A 19600-nucleotide genomic window follows, 5' to 3' on the forward strand; every position below is an offset into this window, starting at 1 on the left:
TGTCCTCCCTCCCTGCAGGGGGTCATCAGAGCTGTCAAGGAGCTAGACTATGAGATCAGCCACGGCCGCTATTCCCTGATTGTTACTGCCACAGACCAGTGCCCCATCTTGTCCCATCGCCTCACCTCTACCACCACGGTAGGTGGGACTCAGCCCCCATGTGGAAGGCTCAGAAGATTCCACTGGGAGAGGGGAGGGAAATGACTAATGCAAAAGTTCTGTGCTCTCCGCAGTAGCGGTGTGGCTTTGAAGGGGTAACTGGACCTCTCTGTATGGATGTATCTGTCAGACAGGTGAAAACACCTGCCTTCCTCCTTTCCATGAGAAAAGCATGAACACCAACAGGTGGCAGATCCCTGCTCTTTCACTTCCTGTCTGTGTGACCCTAAGCAAGTCACCTAACCTCCCTGAGCCTCAGTTCCCGTGTGTGTGTGTGTGTGTGTGTGAAGGAGAGAGAGAGAAAATAAAAAAATGCCTCACAATCTGAGCAGAACAAACAAGGCCATGTAAAATGGCTATAGTATAGCAAGGTGTGGTTCAAAGTATTAGTAAGCTTATGCCCATGGAAGATATTGGTGGTAACTCCTCCACATGCATTCTTTGTCGGTCATGGGGTTTGAACTCAGAGCCTGGGCACTGCCCCTGAGCTTTGAGCCACTGCTACCTTTATAGTTTTCTAGTAGTTAGGAAGACAATAGTCTCTCTGACTTTCTTGCCCCAGCTGGTTTTGAACTACAATCCTCAGAGCTCAGCCTCCTGAGTAGGTAGGGTTACAGGCATGAACCACCAGCACCCAGTCCATATGCACTCTTAAAATGCCCTCCTGACCTGACACCAGTGTCACACTTATAATCCTAGCTATTCAGGAGGCTAAGTTCTGAGGCTCGAGGTTCAAAGCCAGCCCTCAAGACTCTCCATTGATGAGCAAAAGCAGTCATGCTGGAGGCCTGGCTCAAGTGGTAGAATGCCAGCTGTGAATTAAAAATCTGAGAGTTGGGGCCGGGAGTTTGGCCTAGTGGTAGAGTGCTTGCCTAGCATGCACGAAGATCTGGGTTCGATTCCTCGGTACCACATACATAGAAAAAAGCTAGACGTAGTGCTGAGGCTCAAGTGGTAGAGCTCTAGCCTTGAGAAAGTCCAAGGACAGTGCTCAGGCCCTGAGTTCAAGCCCAGGACTGGCAAAAAAATCTGAGAGTTGTTTAAGGCCTCGAATTCAAGCCCCAGTACCGTCATGTATGAGCATGCACATGTGTATGCAAACACACACACACACACACACACACACACTAAATGCTCTCCTGGCTGGGCACTAATGACTCACAACTATAATCCTAACTACTGAAAAAACTGAGATTTGAGGTTAGAGGTTCAAATCCAGCCTAGGCAGAAAGTCTTAGTAGACTCTTAGCTCCAGTTAACCAGCAAAAACCTGCAAGTGGAGGTTTGACTGAACTGGTAGAGTGCCGGCTTTGAATGAAAAAGCCAACTGAGAAAAAGGTAACCCTTTTGTAGAACTACTTAAAGATAATTTTTTGCCAGGCCTGGGGCTTGAACTCAGGGCCTGGACACTGTCCTTGTGCTTTCTCAAGGATAGCACTCTACCACTTGAGCCACAGCACCACTTCCACCTTTTTCCATGTATGTGGTACTGAAGAATCAAACCCAGGACTTCGTGCATGCTAGGCAAGCACTCCACCACTAGGCACATTCCCGAGCACTAAAGATAATTTTTAAAGAAAAAAAAAGCCAAACAAGAGTGAGAGGCCCTGAGTTAAAGCTCAGTACTAGCACATGCACACATATGCATGCATGAACACACGTGCACGCACACACACACACACACACACACACACACAACCTTCTACATCTGTGACCCCCATTCAGTTTTTACATGAGCCCCATGAGACAATATTATCAGGCCCAGTGACTGAGCCCAGCCCAGGGAGGCCCCTGCTAAGCCTGTCTGTCATCTCAGGTGCTTGTAAATGTGAATGACATCAATGACAATGTGCCCACCTTCCCCCGGGACTATGAGGGACCATTTGATGTCACCGAGGGCCAGCCGGGGCCCAGAGTATGGACCTTCCTGGCCCATGACCGGGACTCAGGCCCCAATGGGCAAGTGGAATACAGCATCGTGGATGGTGACCCTCTGGGTGAGTGTGGTCTATACAGGGGAAAAGGAGGAGAGGGCCAGCGGGCAGGGACAAACCACTGAGGGGCCTTTTCCCACCTTTCTCAGAAGCAGGGGAGCAGGATTCCAGGGAGCGGGTCAACTGGTTATCTGATCTGGCTCTCGATGGGCCTCAGTCTCCCCTAGAGTATTGTTGGGGAGATTCTACCTCCTCTATTTTCACAGGAAATGGGGAGCACACTGTGAGGTGTGGGGCTGAGGCTGGTGGTCTTGAGGAGTCACAGAGCCCTATGGCAAGTGGTAAAAAGGCCCAGGGCAGAGGAAATAACACCCTAGTACATACACATGGGGCGCATCTCCGCATCATCCACTTCACTGATGTCACAAATGCTGTCATTGGTCAGAGGGCTGAGGACGTGTGCCTGGCCTAGAGAGTGCTTTCCCAGGCATTCTAACTCTTCCCTGTGGAGTGGACATCCCGAAGGCCTGGAGAGTCAGGGACACATAGGAGACATGGGAAAGACAACAGGGACTGGTGGGTATTGTGATAGCTACTCATGTCATGCGTATCCAAAACAAAACAACAACAACAACAAAAAGCAAGTATTTTGCATACCATCCTGATGTTTAATGGATCCTTCAACAGCTACCTGTGCTGGCCAGGTGTGGGGGACACAGAACAGACACCCATCCCACCATAGAGAATGTCAGTCAGCTAACTGCTTAAGTAGCTGGTTTTGTATTTGGAGATAAGATCAAACCAAGGGGCTGCAGAGTGCCAGAGTGATTAGGGATTTTAGATAAGGTGCCCTGTATGTGAGCAAAGGCCTGAGAGGTGAGAAATGAGTTAAATGGACATCTGGGGAAGAGCATCCCAGACAGAGGTAACAGCAAGTGCAAGGATATTAAGGGAACAAAACCACCCTATGTCTGGAATGAAACTGAGAAAGAGGTGAAGTGAGCAGGTTACTGTCCTGCATGGAGGCTTCTTGGGGAAGATTTGGTTTTTACTGAGTGAGCTGGACACCATAGGGAAGGGATATGGGTTTACTCACCTTTTAAGGGAATCCTTCTAGTTCCATGGGGGAAAAGGAACAGGAGCAAGGAGGCTATCTAGCAGTCTGGTGCAGACACTCAGGCTGAGAATGGGGAAGCTGGGATGAGCTTGGAGGCAGTGAAGGTGATAAGAAAGATGTGGACCACTCTGGCATGTTTCAAAGGTGGGTGCCAATGGACTGTGCTGGCTGATTGGATGTGGGAGATGAGAGAGGAAGCCGGGGTTGGGCCTGAACAGTATGAAGATGGGTTTACATTGGAGACGGCGGCTAGAGCAGGTGTGGCTCAGGTTGACATGCAGGTAGGGGATTGTTGGTAAAGCTTTGAGTGCCAGAGATAGGTGGGAGACAGGGAGAAGGAGAAGGGCAGGATCAGCATGGAGAGACTGAAAACCATGAGAGACCTAGGGGAAGTAGCAAAGAGCCAGAACCACCCTAGCCAGCAGGGCAGGAAGCCACCTACTGGCCCCTACAGGGCCTGCACTGGGCTAGTAGTATTTGTCTAGAAAGGGAATCCCCAGTTCTTTGGAGGCCTTGGAGCAGCAGGGGTGGGGGCAGGAAATCCTGCTCAGGGCAGCTTCCGCCCCTCCAGGCTGGAAGCAGCCTGGGAGCGGAAGAGTGAATGGGAGATCCCAGCTGTGGGAGGAGAATGGAGGGGCTGTTTTGGTCTGGTCAGGGAATGGTGCAGGGGAAGTGAGAGACAGGCAGAGAATATCGTTGGGTTGTCCTTGCTGAGTCTATATGCTGTGTGTCCATGAGCAAGTTAATGACCCACTCTGGGACTGTTCCCTAAGTATTAAGAGGAATAGAGAAGGAAGTAACTTTTTCCCTAGTTCCTGAGGGTGCACAGAGGGAGTACATTCTCCATTATATCTTCACTCGTCCCTAGCCCCACCCTCTCTGCTCTAGCTGGGCTCCTATCTGCTCTCTGATTTCCTTTACCATTTCTTCTTTGCACTTCATAAAAGAAGCAATGTCTAGGGCCAGGAGCATGGCTTAGTGGTAGGAGTGCTTGCCTAACAGGCACGAAGTCCTGGGTTCAATCCCTCAGTCCCATATACACAGAAAAGGCCAGAAGTGGTGCTGTGGCTCAAGTGGTAGAGCACCAGCCTTGAGAAAGCCCAAGGACAGTGCTCAGGCCCTGAGTTCAGGACCCAGGACTGCCTCCCACCTCCCCCCAAAAAGAAAACGCATTGTCTGAAAAAAAAAAATCCACCTCTGTGAGATGCACTGAGCTGAGACCCAGAGTCCAAACCTGTTTTATGGTTGATTTGCTAAGGAAGTGTAGCCAAGCAGTCACCCTCCTCTGCACCTGGCTCCAGCTTCTGAAGGACACAGCTTCAGCTGGAGACACTGAACTCCAGCCTCTTCATCAAGTGCAGGTGAGGGCTGAGCCCAAGCACCAGGTGGGCACAGCCACCCAGAAACCTCCAAGGAGCTGGGTGCTGTAATCTTGTAATCCTAATTATTTAGGGAAGCTGAGATATGAGGGTTGCAAGCCAGCCTGGGCAGACAAGTCCATGAGACTCATAATGCCAATTAACCAGCCAAAGAGTGGGAAAGTGGAGATGTGACTCAAGTGGCGGAGGGCCCACCTTCATTATTTGTTTTTGTTTTGCTGTTGTTAAAAATGCAAGAACATGGGCCGGGAATTTGGCCTAGTGGTTAAAGTGCTTGCCTGGCATGCATGAAGACCCGGATTCGATTCCTTGGAACCACATATATAGAAAAAGCCAAAAGTGGTGCTGAGGCTCAAGTCGTAGAGTTTTAGCCTTGAGAAAGTCCAAGGACAGTGCTCAGGCCCTGAGCTCAAGCCCAGGACTGGCAAAAAAGAAAAAATTAAAAAAAAAAGGCAGAAAAAAATGCAAGAACATGAGATCCCAAGTTCAAGCCCTCCTACTGGCAGAAAAAGAATGGGGAGAATGGGGGAGAAAGAAAGGGAGGAAGGAAGGAAGAAGAAAAAGAAAGGGAAAGTAGAAGAGAAAGAGAAAAGGAGAGCAAGCTCAGAAGGACAGCTCCGTATTGGGGTGGGCTGAACAAGCACCCCTCGTTGACCCTGGGGCCTGGAGCTCGCCACAGCATGTCATTCCTCTGCATTAGGATTTGTCTTTGTGTATTCGTGTTGGTCCTAGGACTTGAACTTCACCTTATGTGAAGTATCATCTGCCACCATTGTTAACCAGTTTCTGGTTCCAGGGATTTAATTAAGAGGGTGCGCTCATGCGGAGAGGGAGCCTCACTTTCAATACCAGGGCCTGCCCTGAGGTCTAGGGAGCAACACTGATTGGTCCAGGAAATAGAGGCACGTGGGGGCATGACTGCCACACCAACCCTGGTACTTATCTATTGCCCTTAGAGAGAGTAGATGGGGGGCTGGGAGGTGCATACCTCAGCTCTCCCCAGGCCCAGTGAGGTCACCTGGCTGGAGAAAAGGGGAGGCCAGGCTGCCCAGTCTCCTCCATTCCTGACTGTCCTGTGTGCTGATGGCTCCCAGGGGAGTTTGTGATCTCGCCTGTGGAGGGGGTGCTGCGGGTCCGCAGAGATGTGGAACTGGACCGGGAGACCACTGCCTTCTACAACCTCACCATCTGTGCCCGGGACAGGGGGGTGCCCCCGCTCAGCTCCATGGTGAGTCCTGGAAGCACATTGCCTCTTAGACTAAGGCCAGGCATGGGCCTGGCAGCCATGACTCTTCAGCACTCCTCCAACAGCACCTTCCACGCAAGCTGCCCTTCCCAACCAGGCCTGTGCTCCAGCCCTCTCCCCCCACCCCTGCCCCTGCCCCCCACTATCCTCCACATTTCTCATTCAGCTTACCTTCATTGGATGTTCTTCTTTCTCTTCCTATTTTTTCCATGACCATCTGTGCCTTCCCTCCTTCCATGTCTTTGCTGCCCTTTTGTATCTTCCCCATTATGTTCTACCTCTTCCTCCCTGCTCCCCCCCCCACACTTCTCCCCTACCTTCTCTGGCTAACCCCAGATGCTGGTGGGAATACGGGTACTAGACATCAATGACAATGACCCGGTGCTGCTGAACCTGCCCCTGAACGTCACCCTCAGCGAGAACAGCCCAGTCTCCAGCTTCGTGGCTCACGTCCTGGCCAGCGATGCCGACAGCGGCTGCAATGCTCTCCTTACCTTCAACATCACTGCAGGCAACCGAGAGCGGGCCTTCTCCATTAACACCACGGTAGGCTGGGCCCGTGGCCCCAGACTCTCTCCCTAAAGGGAGGATGACCCTTCCCTACAGGCTGTTTTTCTTTCAGGTAGGCTCTTATTATGTAGCTCAGGCTGGCCTCAGTTTCCTGAGCACCGGGGATTATAGGCATGTACTACCACTTCCAGCTTCCCTGGATGTTTTTCAGCTCCTGTCTTTCAGATTCCTAGCTTTAGTTCCTTATTTGGGATAAGGAAATCACTGCTAGGTGTGAAAACTCAGAATTTCCTCAGTGAGCCAAGTTAAAAAGGAGAATTCCACCAGGCCTGGTAGCTCATACCTGTAATCCTAGCTACTCAGGAGGCTGAGATCTGAGGATCACGGTTCAAAGCCAGCCCGGGAACTAAAGACCTTGAGACTCTTAGCTCCAATTAATCACTAGAAAAGGGGAAATGGGGCTGTGGCTCAAAGGGTAGGGCAGTAGCCTTGAGCTGAAAAGCTCATGGACAATACCCAGGCCTAGAGTTCAAGCCCCCATGACCCACAGGAAAAAAAAAAAAGTCGGGGGAGAATTCCTTAGACCAATTGTAACACAGAGTTTGAAGAAAAATGTAACAAGTGTGAAACAGCCTGCCATGGTTAAGCATCTCTCGAATCCCATTACTCAAGAAACAAAAGGAGAATCTAGGAGTTTGGCCTAGTGGTAGAGTGCTTGTCTAGCATGCATGAAGACTGGGGTTCGATTCCTTGGTACCACATACATAGAAACTCCGGAAGTGGTGCTGTGGCTCAAGTGATAGAGCGCTAGCCTTGAGGAAAAAGCCCAAGGATAGTGCTCAAGCCCTGAGTTCAAGATCCAGAACTGGCAAAAAAAGAAATGGATCTTGAGCTTCAGGCCAACCTCATCTTACCAAAAAAAAAAAATTATATATATGAAACTGGGCAGGTTCTAGAGGCCTACCAACAACTTGACTCATGAACAGTAATTACACTCATGAACAGTAATTACACAAATGAGACAGAAAAACAACTTAATTGACTGCAGCTTAGTCAATCAGTCAGCTGATTATAGCTTAATTAGTTAACTGTCAACAGGACCTCCTACAGCTGTCTAAAAGTGCAGTTACAGTGATTGAAAGAAAGGAAGGTGGGTTAGTCTATCCTCAGCCCAAATCTATGGTGGCCTATCCACGTAGAGGTTGGCCCCACCACCACACTTGAGGTTTGTCATTTGGCAGAGATGGGGCCCAAGCCTCTGGAGTCACTTGGGTTGCATTTAAGCCCTTGCCTGACCTCTTGGACTGTTTGTCTGTCCCATCCTTTGCAGCAGCCAGACTTGGCATCAGTGAGTCTGCAAGACTCTACCACCACCTCCTATTGCTCTCATCACTCAGGAGATTTGGGGAGGGAGCCTGTAGTCACCCTGGAGCTGCAGGCAGAATGTGGGTCCAGGACCCAAAGTTGGGAACAAGTGCCACTCAGCTCACCAGCCCTGTGTATCCCAGACAGGAGTGGTCACTGTGAATCGGCCCCTGGACCGCGAGCGAACCCCAGACTACAAGCTGACCATTTCTGTGAAGGACAACCCGGAGAACCCCCGCATTGCCAGGAGGGTAAGCCTGGAGGGCCCCGTGGGTATCACCCTTCCCCAGGGTGGCAAGCCCACGCCTTACATGCACAGGCTTTGCAAGTGCTAGGTTCAAATCCCACCTCTACCTGTCTATAAGTGTGCGGCTTTGGCAAACTAACATCTCTGAGCTTCCATTTTTCTCTTCTGCAAAATGATTGTCCCAGGTTTGTGAAGCACATAGAGACCATCCTCATGTTACAGCCCCACACAGTGCCTGACCCATGGCAAGAGCTCCGTGAATGCCAGCTATTTTCTTTCCTCCCAAAACCATGGACACCTAGACATGTACCCAGTGGTGCCTGCTTTACAATCACACTGCACTTGAGAGTCCTAGAAGGACTGCATTGTCTTCAAAAGACCAGCCGAAAGAGCTTTACTGAAAGGCAATAGGTATTACCTGGCCAACTCTCTTCCTGGCCGGAGTAGGCATACTCTCACCTGCCCTGAGGTTAGGATGCAGAGTCCTGACCAGGAGTCTTTGGGCTTGCTCCCCTGGCAGCTCTACTTCAGCTAAGTGGCTCAAACACTGCTCTCCTAGGGCCTCAGTTTCCTCATCTATAGCCTCCTTCAGGCCAGAGGCATCATGTGCCATGGCCTCCCTCACTCCGTGCTCCTCAGCTTCCTCCTTCCTCCCTGCCTCTTCTCTTTCTTGGTCTCTTCCCTTCCTACTCCGCCCCCTTGTCCCCTGCCAAAGCTTTAGGGGAGCTAGGTCACCCTGGAAGGCGGCAGTATGGAGTGGTGGGGCAGAGAGGCTAGGAGTTGACTGGCTGCCGTGGTTGTGGACCAAAGGTCACTTCTGCTCCCTGCACTCCACTCCCAAATCTGTGACACAGGGCTCCTCTCGTCCAGGAGCTGTGGATGGCGGGAAGTAAAGTGCTGTATGTCCAAGGCCCCAAATTCAAACCTCAGTACTGACCACACACAAAAACACTACAACCTAGGCTGAGCACCAGTGGCTCACACTGTGATCCCAGCTACTCGGGAGACTGAGATCTGAGAATCAAAGGTCAAGGCCAGCCTGGGCTAACCAAAGCTTGAGCTGTGGTTCAAGTGTAGAGCACCAGCCTTCAGCTCAGGGAGGTTTCATCACAGCACTGGTAAAAAGCTTTTTCTCAGACTGGAAAATGGAGGCCCAGATGGGATTATTTGCCTAAGGTCACCCAGTGAGCTGCTGTCAGAGGGGTTTGAACCCACATCTCTAGACCCTCCTTTCTAGAGCCCTTGGCTGGAGCACAGCCTACAACCTGTCCCCTTCCTGCCCTTCACAGGACTTTGACTTGCTGTGGGTCTCTCTCTTGGATGAAAATGACAACCACCCCCTCTTCACAGAGGGCACCTACCAGGCAGAGGTGATGGAGAACTCCCCTGCAGGTAGGTACTGCGCTCACCCAGGCCATGGCCTGCCGTGGCCAGGCACTGCTGGAGGCTTGGGTGCTGAGGATGTCCTGTGGACCTGGTAGTGTCACCCCCAGTGGGTGTGCTATGGTTCCTGCGGGGAGGGCACGGCTCTGGGAACCACTAAGGAGGCAGCAGGTCTGGATGAGATCATTGTGGTCATTGGTCCCAGGGAGGAGAGAGCAACCCAATTGCCCTTAAGAGGGTATTCAAGACAAGCATCAGTAGCTCATGCCTGTAATCCAAGCTACTAATCCAGCCTAAGATCTGTGGTTCAAAGCCAGCCTGGGCAGGAAAATCTGTGAGACATTTTAATCTGTAACCACCCAAAATCTGGAAATAGAATTGTGGCTCAAGTGATAGAACACCAGCCAAAATAATAATAATAATAATAATAATAATAATAATAATAATAATAATAGGTTCAAGCCCCAGTACTGGCAGAAAAAAATACATAAAGAATAAATGAGTAAATAGGGCATTCAAGGTAGAAGGACTGCCCAGAAAGGGCAGAGCCCACTTCTCCCTCCAAGCTGCCCCAACCCCTTTAGGTGGGAGCTCTTGGAGTCTTTGTAATCAGAGAAAGAGGTAAGAATTCTGGCAGCCATTATGTACCGATCGGCCTTGTCTCTCTTCAAAGGAAAAGCACCTGCCCTTTAATGCAGCCCCCCATCACCCACTCCTCAACCTCCCTAATCCCAAGCTCAGATCCTAAGTACAAAAGAATGAGCTAAGAGCAAGGCTCGTTGGCAGGGCAGCCCCTCCTCTACTTGCCTGTGCCCATGTCAGCGCATGTCCACAGCTCTGGGTTATACTCATCTATGGATACAATGGGCCCTGTGTGCCCACTTGGCTCCCTCTTGGCAGTTGTGCCCACTTCCTGCAGAGGCAAACACAACCAGGGGAGGCACAGATTATGTATATTCCTTTATGTACAGGATGATGCACAGACAGGCCCACGCACCACAGGTGGGCTGCTAGCCATATGTGGTCAGATACTGTAGATAGTGAATTGCATTACACATATGTGGAAAGACAGGACAGACACATGGGCAGGGTGGATATCAGGGAGCCCCCAGACCCTCCTGAGGAGTGGCCAGCCTCAAAGGCTGCTGGGAAGCAGGTGTGGCTCCAGGCAGGCCACTGGGGCTTGCTCACCACTCTTGTGTTTTCTCCCCAGCAGGGCTTTGAGGCCGCTCCCAGGCATCTGCGTTCAGTCTGCCAAGGCTGCCGCAGGCCCGCCCCGGGGCCTCCCTATCCTGCCCACCCGCCCACCTCACCTCCCTTTCCTCTCATCCATCCTCAGCCATGGCTCATGGGGACAGGGACAGGGAGGGGGGAGGGCAGGGGTGGGTTGGCCCGTGGTGACTCTTCTCCCCCTGACCCAGGGACCCCCCTCACCGTGCTCAATGGACCCATCCTGGCTCTGGATGCAGACGAAGATGTGTATGCCGTGGTCACCTACCAATTGCTCGGTACCCACAGTGGCCTCTTTGACATCCACAACAGCACAGGTGAGGCCTTTCCCTCTAGCTTGGCTGTGGGGCAGGCCTGGGCCCCACTGGTTAGTCAAGGGTTCCTCCTCAGCCTGGGATCTTGGCTTTCATGGGTATCCCAGTTCTCACATACTCCATTCCCATACTGCAGCCAGAATAGGGCAGACAGAAGTCCCAGGAAGAAGGACCTGTTGATACTCAGACTCTTCACTTAAGCAGCAACTCCCAGTCAACCCCTGTCATCTAGAAAGCTCAGACCACAGCATTAGGTCCCTGCTTGACCAGAAAAAGCCAAGCAGTTTCCCTGTCCTCCCCAGGGGCCATGTCATATCAGTCTGGCTCTAGATAGCTGGCCAGTCTAGTGACAGGTACCAACAGGGAAGTTCATCTCAGGGCAGCATGTCAGTATTCCCAGGCAGAACTGCAGGATGGCAGAGGACCCCTGTGGAGAGGCCACCAGAGACACAGGTGGTCAAGCCGTGGGAGGAAAGTCATTGTGCTACTCTCTGTGCATTTCTGCTGTCCATTACCATATGGCCCCTTCCTCTGTTTCCACCCTGTTGGCCCTCACTGTCTTTTACATTTCTCTCCCTCACTCTCTGGCTGGTGGCGTTGGGTGCCAGGCATGGTGACCGTGGGGTCAGGGGTTGTCATTGACCGGGAGGCCTTCTCCCCTCCCGTCCTGGAACTGCTGCTGCTGGCTGAGGACATTGGGCTGCTCAATGGCACGGCCCACTTACTCGTCACCATCTTGGATGACAATGACAATTGGCCCACCTTCAGCCCGGCTGCCCTCACCGTCCACTTGCTGGAGAATTGCCCACCAGGTAAGAAGAGCCAGGCTCTAGGACACACCTTCTGCACCCACCAAGAATTAGTTGAGTGTGGGGTGGAGATGCAGGTAGAAGCAACATTCTCTTCCAGGAACAGTTAGACAGCGGTGTGACTGGGGAAAGCACTGGAGTGCTTCTTACTGCCCACTCCCTTCTCAGAGCCAAGTGTGCTGTCTGCAAAAGAAGATGAACAAATACCTTCCATGTTCCTGGATGCAAAGACTGCCTTTTTTTTTTTTTGCCTGAGTTCAAAGCCCAGGACTGGCAAAAAAAAAAAATGGAAGCTCAATAAAGTCTGAATTTAAAAAAAATAATAAGATCAATGTAATTCCCAGCCTAATCCAAATTTAGAGGTAGGTGTAGTTCAAAAGGCTAACCAGAAAAAAGTAAAACTTTGAAAAATGAAAGCCAGATGTAGTACTACATGCCTGTGATCCCAGCACTTGGAAGGGTGGAGCAGGATTATCACAAGTTTTAAGTCAGCCGGGGCTACACAGAAGACTCTGTCTCAAACAATTGTTGAAACAAAATATGACAAACCTGGGCTCGTTGTTATAGGTAGTAGAAGCATGCTACAAAGCTAGGTATTTAAAATGAGTGATGGGCTGGGAATGTGGTTCAAGTGGATAGCCTTCAGCAAAAGAAGCTCATGGACAGTGCCCAGGGTCTGAGTCCAAGCCCCAGGACTGGCAAAAATAAAATTAGTGATACTGTGTGGGCATAAGTAGCCTAGAAACCAATATTTATAAATTAAAGAATATGACTAAGCAAAAACTTCTGATTAATGTTATGTTAGATTATATTAGATTATATGATCTGTGTATAATCTACTTACAGAATCAAATACTTGGATAGATTCTCAGCACATGACAGGCACTAAAATAAAACTTGGGGACATCTAAAGAAAATGTAAGAGCTGGGCACCAGTGGCTCACACCTGTAATCCTAGTTACTCAGGAGACAGATCTGAGGATCAGATCTGATTTGAAGCCAGCCTGGGGCACAAAAGTCCAGGACTCTTATCTCCAATGAATGACTAGAAGGCCAGAAGTGGTGCTGTGGCTCAGTGGTAGAGCACTAGCCTTGAGCTGAAAAGCTCGGGGACAGCACCAAGACCCAGAGTTCAAGTCCCATGACCACCAACAACAAAAGTAACTCATAAACATACTAAATTTTCAGGGCATAAAAATTAAGAATTTATGGCTGGGCACAGTGGCTCATGCCTGTAATCCTAGCTACTCAGGATGCTGAGATCTGAGGATCAAGATTCAAAGCCAACCCAGGCACTAAAGACCCTGAGATTCTTATCTCCTATTAACCACTAGAATACTGGAAGTGGCGCTGTGGCTCCAGGGATAGGGTGGTAGCCTTGAGACAAAGAGGTCAGGGACAACACTCAGGCCCAGAATTCAAGCCCCACAAGTGACCAAAAAAAAAAAAAAAAAAAGCAAAACTAGAGGACCGGGAATTTGGCCTAGTGGTAGAGTGTTTGCCTAGCATGAACAAAGACCTGGGTTCGATTCCTCAGTACCACATGCATAGAAAAAGCCAGAAGTGATGCTGAGACTCAAGTGGTAGAGCTCTAGCCTTGAGAAAGTCCAAGGACAGTGCTCAGGCCCTGAGGTCAAGCCCAGGACTGGCCCCAAACAAACAACAACAAAAAAAAAACTAGAACTTGTAGGGGCTGGGAATGTGGCTTAGTGGTACAGTGTTTGCCTAGCATGCATGAAGCCCTAGGTTTGATTTCTCAGTACCACATACACAGAAAAAGCCAGAAGTTCTGCTGTGGCTCACGTGGTAGAGTACTATCCTTGAGAAAGCCCAAGGTCAGTACCCAGGCCCTGAGTTCAGGCTCCAGCACTGGCAAAAAAAAAAAATTAGAACTTGTAGCTGGGCAGTGGTTCACACCTATAATCTTAGCTACTCAGGAGTCTGTGATCTGAAGATTGAGGTTCAATACCAGCCCAGATAGACAAATCTGAAAAACACATTTCCAGTTTACCAGCAAAAAAGTCAGAACTGGTGGCATAATTCAAGTGGTAGAGCACCAGCCATATGAGCAAAAAAGCCAAATGAGAGCATGAGCTCCAGCAGCACACACATAAAAATAACTTGTTGGGGAGTTTGGCCTAGTGGTAGAGTTCCTGGTGGGAACTCAGAGTAAAGCAAACTGCTGACCTTATTGTGTCTGAGAAAGAAGAGGGGATCAAGGTTCCAGTACCTCCTTGAAGGACAAGCTACACTATGGCCAGATGCCTTTCAGCTAGGCCCTATGAAGAGAACCATGGCTAGGGACCGAGTCTTTAATACCAGGCCTTCCCCCAAGCCATAGCGGTTACATAGTAATTTATCATTTAATCAAAGAAATTTAAAATTTTTCCCTATTTGGTTGCAAATATATTTTGTCCTTTTCCTGGTATTAGAGCTTAAACTTGGGGCCTCTCTCTCTCTTGCTTGGCTTTTTTTGCTCAAGACTAGAAATCTACCACTTGAGCCACACTTCTATTTCCAAAGTAGTTACTTGGAGACTAAGAGTCTTACGTTTATCTACCAGGGCTGCCTTTGAACCTAGATCTTAAGATCTCAGCCTCCTGAGTTACTCGGATTATAGGCATGAGCCACCAGTGTCCGGCTACATAAGTTCTAAAAAGATAAATGTCATCAAGACTACAGTAGGAAGAGGCTTTCTTGGTACTGGCTTTTTGCACAAAGCCTGGGTACTCAGCTTCTCCCCACCTCTGCCCTTCAGGATCCTCAGTTCTTCAAGTCACAGCCACGGATGCGGACAGTGGTCTTAATGGGGAACTGATCTACCGAATAGAAGCTGGGGCTCAGGACCGCTTCCTCATCCACCCGGTCACTGGGGTCATCAGTGTTGGCGATGTGGCCATTGATAGGGAGGAACAAGAGTCCTACAGGCTGACAGTGGTGGCCACTGACCGGGGCACTGTGCCGCTCTCGGGCACAGCTATGGTCACCATTCTGATTGATGACATCAATGACTCTCGCCCCGAGTTCCTCAACCCCATCCAGACGGTGAGCGTGCTAGAATCTGCCGAGCCAGGCACTGTCATTGCCAATGTCACCGCCATTGACCTTGACCTCAATCCAAAGCTGGAGTATCACATTATTGGCATCGTGGCCAAGGACGACACTGACCGCCTGGTGCCTGACCAGGAGGGCGCCTTTGCTGTGAACATCAACACAGGTACAAGGACCTGCTGCTGCCCACTCCCTCTATTACCTTCCCTCCCTCCCTCCTTCCCTCCTTCCCTCCCTTTCTCCTTTCTTCCCCTCCTTCCCTCCCTTTCTCCTTTCTTCCCCTCCTTCCACCTCCCCTTTCTCTCCTCCTCCTTAGCTACTCCCATCTAACAACATCCATCCCTCTTTTCCTTCTCTCCCTTGCTTCTTCCCCCTCTCCTTTCTCTTCCTCCTCCCTTGACAGTGCCTCTGAGCTTTCTGGCTCTTCTGCTCTGCAGATTGCACAAGAGTACCATCCAGTCCTGGGACTGGAACTCAGGGCTTGGGCACTATCCTTAAGCCTCTTTGTGCTCAAGGCTAAGGCTCTACCACTTGAGCCATAGCACCCCATCTGGCTTTTTCTGTGTATGTGGTACTAGGGAATCGAACCCAGGGCTTCATGCATGCAAGGTGAACACTCTACCACTGAATCGTCTTCCCATCCCAATAATGTATTTCTTTAATAACTACAGTCAACCAAATGTTTTCTTTGTGAATCTATCACCCATTTAAATTGTTTACTTCTATCATACTCTTCATTTTTAACTATGATTTTCATAAAAAAGAGAATCATCTGTGGCTTATTTTTCACAATTTATACTGTTAATCATAGTTTTCTTTTTGTTTGTTTTCTTTTCCCAGTCCTGGGGCTTGAACTCAGGACCTGGGCACTGTCCCTGAGCTTCTTTTGCTCAAGGCTAGAGCTCTACCACTGGAGCCTCAGTGCCACTTCTGGCTTTTTCTGTTTATGTGGTACTGAGAAATCGATCCCAGGGCTAAGAAAGCACTCCACCACTAAGCTATATTCCCACCCTGCCACTAATTGTAGTTTTGATGTTCTGTATTTTTTCACAAAGTTAAATGTTTTTGCTCCACTGAAGATTTAATGAGAAGCCATGGAAAACGCAGGGGATGACAGAAATTACCATGGCTCTGGCAAAAATGCTAAACAATCATTGTTATTTTTTCTAGGTTTGTTTTGTTTGATTAGGCTCCCTATGTAGCCCAGGCTAGCTTTGAACTCTCAATTCTGCCTCTGTCACTCTCTCACCTGAGTGTTGGGATTATAGTCATGCACCAACCACCATACCTGGCCCAAACCATTGTTAGAGAAAAACAAATCAGCTTTTGATGTATCTGACAGAGTGGTGACATCTTGGGAACACTGGGACTCTTCAAGTACTTCTGTAGGAGTTGAGATCAATTCTGTCATCAGCCTGCAACCCAGCACCCATTTCACTCAGCCCTGGGGTCCCATGGCTCTTTTTCCTACTGCATGTCCCAAAGCACTCCCCAGCATGAAACAGGGCTGCCTCAGTGCTTCCTGTGACAGTGTACTTTCCTGTAAGACTAGAAATTAAAAAGTAGTGGCCCATGCCTGTAATTCTAGCTATTCAGGAGGCTGAGATCTAAAGATCAAGGTTCAAAGCCAGCCGGGGCAGGAAATTCTGAGATATATCTCCAATTAACTACCAAAAAAGCCAGAAATGGCATAGAACTGTGGCTTGAGTGACAGTGCACTAAGCTTGAGCCAAAAACCAAAAAAACTCAGTGACAATATCCAGGCCCTGAGTTCAAGCCCCAGGGCCAGCATAGACACAAAAATAAAAGGTGTTCACCAGGCAGCAGTTGAAAGCCAGAGGAGACACAGATAACAATGTGGATCGACCAACTTCACAATGAAATACTTACTGAAAAATACAATAAATTGATACCATAACACTATTTGCAGAAGTGAACACTAGTGACTCATACCTGTAATCCTAGCTACTCACAAAGCTGAGCTCTAAAATTTGTGGTTCAAAGCCAGCCTGGGCAGACAAATCCAAAAGACATATCTCCGATTAGCCAGCAAAAAGCCAGATCTGGAGGCATGGCTCACGGGGTAGAGTGTCAACTATGAAGGAGAAAGCTAAGCAAGAACATAATGCCTGAGTTCAACCTCTGGTATCAGCACATACACAAAATATTCTTTAAGCTAGACACTGTGGTTCATGCCTGTGATCCCAGCTATTTAGGAGACTGAGATTATTGGGTCCAGAGCTCTAAGCCAGCCTGATCAAAAAATATGAGATGCTCTTCTCAAAGAAGAACTGGATACAGGCTGTTACCTACCTTCAGAGAAACCTGGCATAAATGGATTGTGCCAGGCAAGATTGTGACTCTATCTCAAAAATGAGGATAAATCAGGGCTGCATCTTTCCAGCAAGCCAACACTGGAGTTAAACCTAAGTATTACCAAAAATGGTCCTTAATGCCTTACAGTGGTTGCCTGAGAGAAATAAGGGGAAGGAATAAGGAAAAATAAGAAAATAAAAGGAAAAGAATCCATTGCCACAACATGCAATAAATCTAAGTCCGGGGCCAGGAGTTTTGCCTACTGGTAGAGTATTTACCTAGCATGCACAAAGCCGCAGGTTCGACTCGGTACCACATACTAGAAAAAAAGCTGGAAATGGTACTGAGGCTCAAGTGGTAGAGCTCTAGCCTTATGAAAGTCCAAGGACAGTGCTCAGGCCCTGAGCTCAAACCCAGGACTGGCAAAGAAAAATCTAAGTCCAGTTGACTGTATTCAGAGCCCCAAGGAGACACAAAATCCCTGAGCTTTGGGGAAGTTGGGGTAGAATCAGCCTAGCCTGGGTTAGAGTTCCTGTCTGTGCTGGCTGGTCAGGACCGTGGACAGCAGCTCTGAGCCCTGCTCTGTGCATTTGAGGTGGAGCCCAAGCCTTTAGCACATATTTTTTTCTGTTCTTTTAGCCTCTCACTGACTCTCTTCTTTTTTTTTTCTTTCCAGTGTCTTTTTCTTCCTCACTCTCTCCTACCTTCTTAGCTTCCCTCCCTTTTGCCAGAGCCTCGGCCCCTGAGCTTTCCACTCTAAACTAGGCTCCAGCTTGCTGACCCCATGTCCTCTCCCTCTGCCTGTCCCCCTCCCTCTCCTTGCCTCCCTGCCCTGGCCAGCTCTTCCCCCACACCCTGCTCTGTTCCTTCCTGCTGCACCCTGAACTAACCAAAGTTAATCCTCTTCTCTCTTCCTCACGGCTGGCAGGCCCACAGGTTTGAGCTCTGTTTCTGTCACCTCCCACCTCATCTCTCTGCTTCACCCCATTGCCTTCCTCCATGCCCATGCCCCTCCTCCCTGCCCTGTGGGGCCAACCCAGGCCATGCCCAGCCTTTGCAGACTGAACGCAGCTGCCCTCTCCCCATCCTCGCTCCCCAACCTGGGTGACGGGGAGCGAGAGTAGGAAGAGGAGGAGGAGGAGGAGGCAGAGGCCCAGGGTAAGTGACTGTCCATACCTGGGGACCTGTGGAGACCAGAAGCCCAGCAGGGGGTCGAGGGGAAAGGCATCCTGAGATCCCAAGTGCCTGTGCGGGAGAGGAGGTCTCGCCCGAGGGTAAATGGGGAGTTGTAATTTGGAGCCTCTAAGCCCCAGGGCAGGCAGGAAGAAGAAAAAGACCCCAGCACAGTCTATTCTAAATCAGTCAATAGGTCTGTCCAACCAAATCCAAGCTTCTGAAGAGTTCTTCTTGGGTGCTTCCCTGACTCAGGGCACACACTGCTGCAGAGAGCCCTGAACCCCACAAGACTACACTGGACCCCTGGAGCTCCCAGCCAGTCCCTCTAGCACAATAACCCCTTTTGGCATCCACCTGCATGACCTTCCTTTATTCTTAATATAGCATTTTCAAAATTATGATTTTTAAGTGTCAATTTAAACACATTCACATGGTTGTAGAATACAAGCAGTTTTTAAGCAAAATCACATAGCACATCCTATGTGCCTGGCAAATGTTCTGAGTTCTTGGTAAATGGAATCACATGTAATTTTTCTAGTCTAAAGAGTCCTGTGCAACAAATACTGTAATAGCACTCCACTTGCATTAGCACAGAGATGTTAGACAGTTTACACAAGGCACACAGCCAGTAAACACTGGGTGATGTACCCCCATCCATGCAAGTGGCTGTGTGCCCTTCCCAGCCATGAGACCTAGGGTTCATGGGGAATGACTGCCCCCTGCAGGGACTGGGAAGTAGGTCAGGAGCTCCCCCTGGAAGGCCCAAATTGTAGAAGATTCCCCTGGAGCTGAACCTGACCTGGTCTGGTCCACAGGGTCTGTAATGGTGAAGTCCCCCCTGAACCGGGAGCTGGTTGCCACCTATGAGGTCACTCTCTCAGTGATTGATAATGCCAGCGACCTACCAGAGCAATCTGTCAGTGTGCCAAATGGTAAGATTTCCCTTGCTGGGTTCTCTTATTGGTCACTCAGAGCCAGTGTGAGTGGGAACAGGTGAGGCCAGAGAACCAGCAGCAGGTACAAGCCTGATCCAAAGAGGAAGCAAGCATCAGGCTTCAGCCACAGGGCTGCGTGTGGAAGCCATGGCATTCCCACAGAGGAAAAGGTGATTCAAGGCTACAGCTAGCACGCTGATGATGAAGAGAAGGGCCAGCGGCTGCCATCTGTCTGCAGCCTGGGCTATGTCGTGGTGGGGGCTGGGGGCTGGTAGACATTGGATTGAGTAGACTAGACAGAGTGGAGCCATGGGGTAAGGGTAGTGGCTAGGTCCTCGTAGGCACTGGCTGGTGCTAAGTGTTTCTAAAGCGAAGGGCACAGAGTTCTTGAGATTAGAGAGTAATAGGCTCAGGGGAGCGCCAGATAGA

General features: G+C 49.8%; 1 protein-coding gene across 1 annotated transcript in view; it reads left to right on the forward strand.

The window, feature by feature from the left end:
* The window catches only part of Cdh23 (cadherin related 23), a 305993-nt gene that overhangs the window by 270408 nt on the left and 15985 nt on the right, over positions 1 to 19600 (forward strand). The window contains exons 37-46 of the mRNA XM_090346502.1: positions 19 to 138; positions 1976 to 2156; positions 5684 to 5817; positions 6172 to 6381; positions 7854 to 7961; positions 9247 to 9349; positions 10762 to 10887; positions 11493 to 11696; positions 14452 to 14910; positions 19052 to 19168. Coding sequence (XP_090202628.1) covers positions 19 to 138; positions 1976 to 2156; positions 5684 to 5817; positions 6172 to 6381; positions 7854 to 7961; positions 9247 to 9349; positions 10762 to 10887; positions 11493 to 11696; positions 14452 to 14910; positions 19052 to 19168 — 1762 coding nt within the window. The remainder of the gene's footprint in view (positions 1 to 18; positions 139 to 1975; positions 2157 to 5683; positions 5818 to 6171; positions 6382 to 7853; positions 7962 to 9246; positions 9350 to 10761; positions 10888 to 11492; positions 11697 to 14451; positions 14911 to 19051; positions 19169 to 19600) is intronic.

Source organism: Megascapheus bottae, chromosome 15 (genome assembly GCF_031878675.1).
Source record: "Megascapheus bottae isolate mThoBot1 chromosome 15, mThoBot2.hap1, whole genome shotgun sequence".
Lineage (NCBI taxonomy): Eukaryota > Metazoa > Chordata > Mammalia > Rodentia > Geomyidae > Megascapheus > Megascapheus bottae.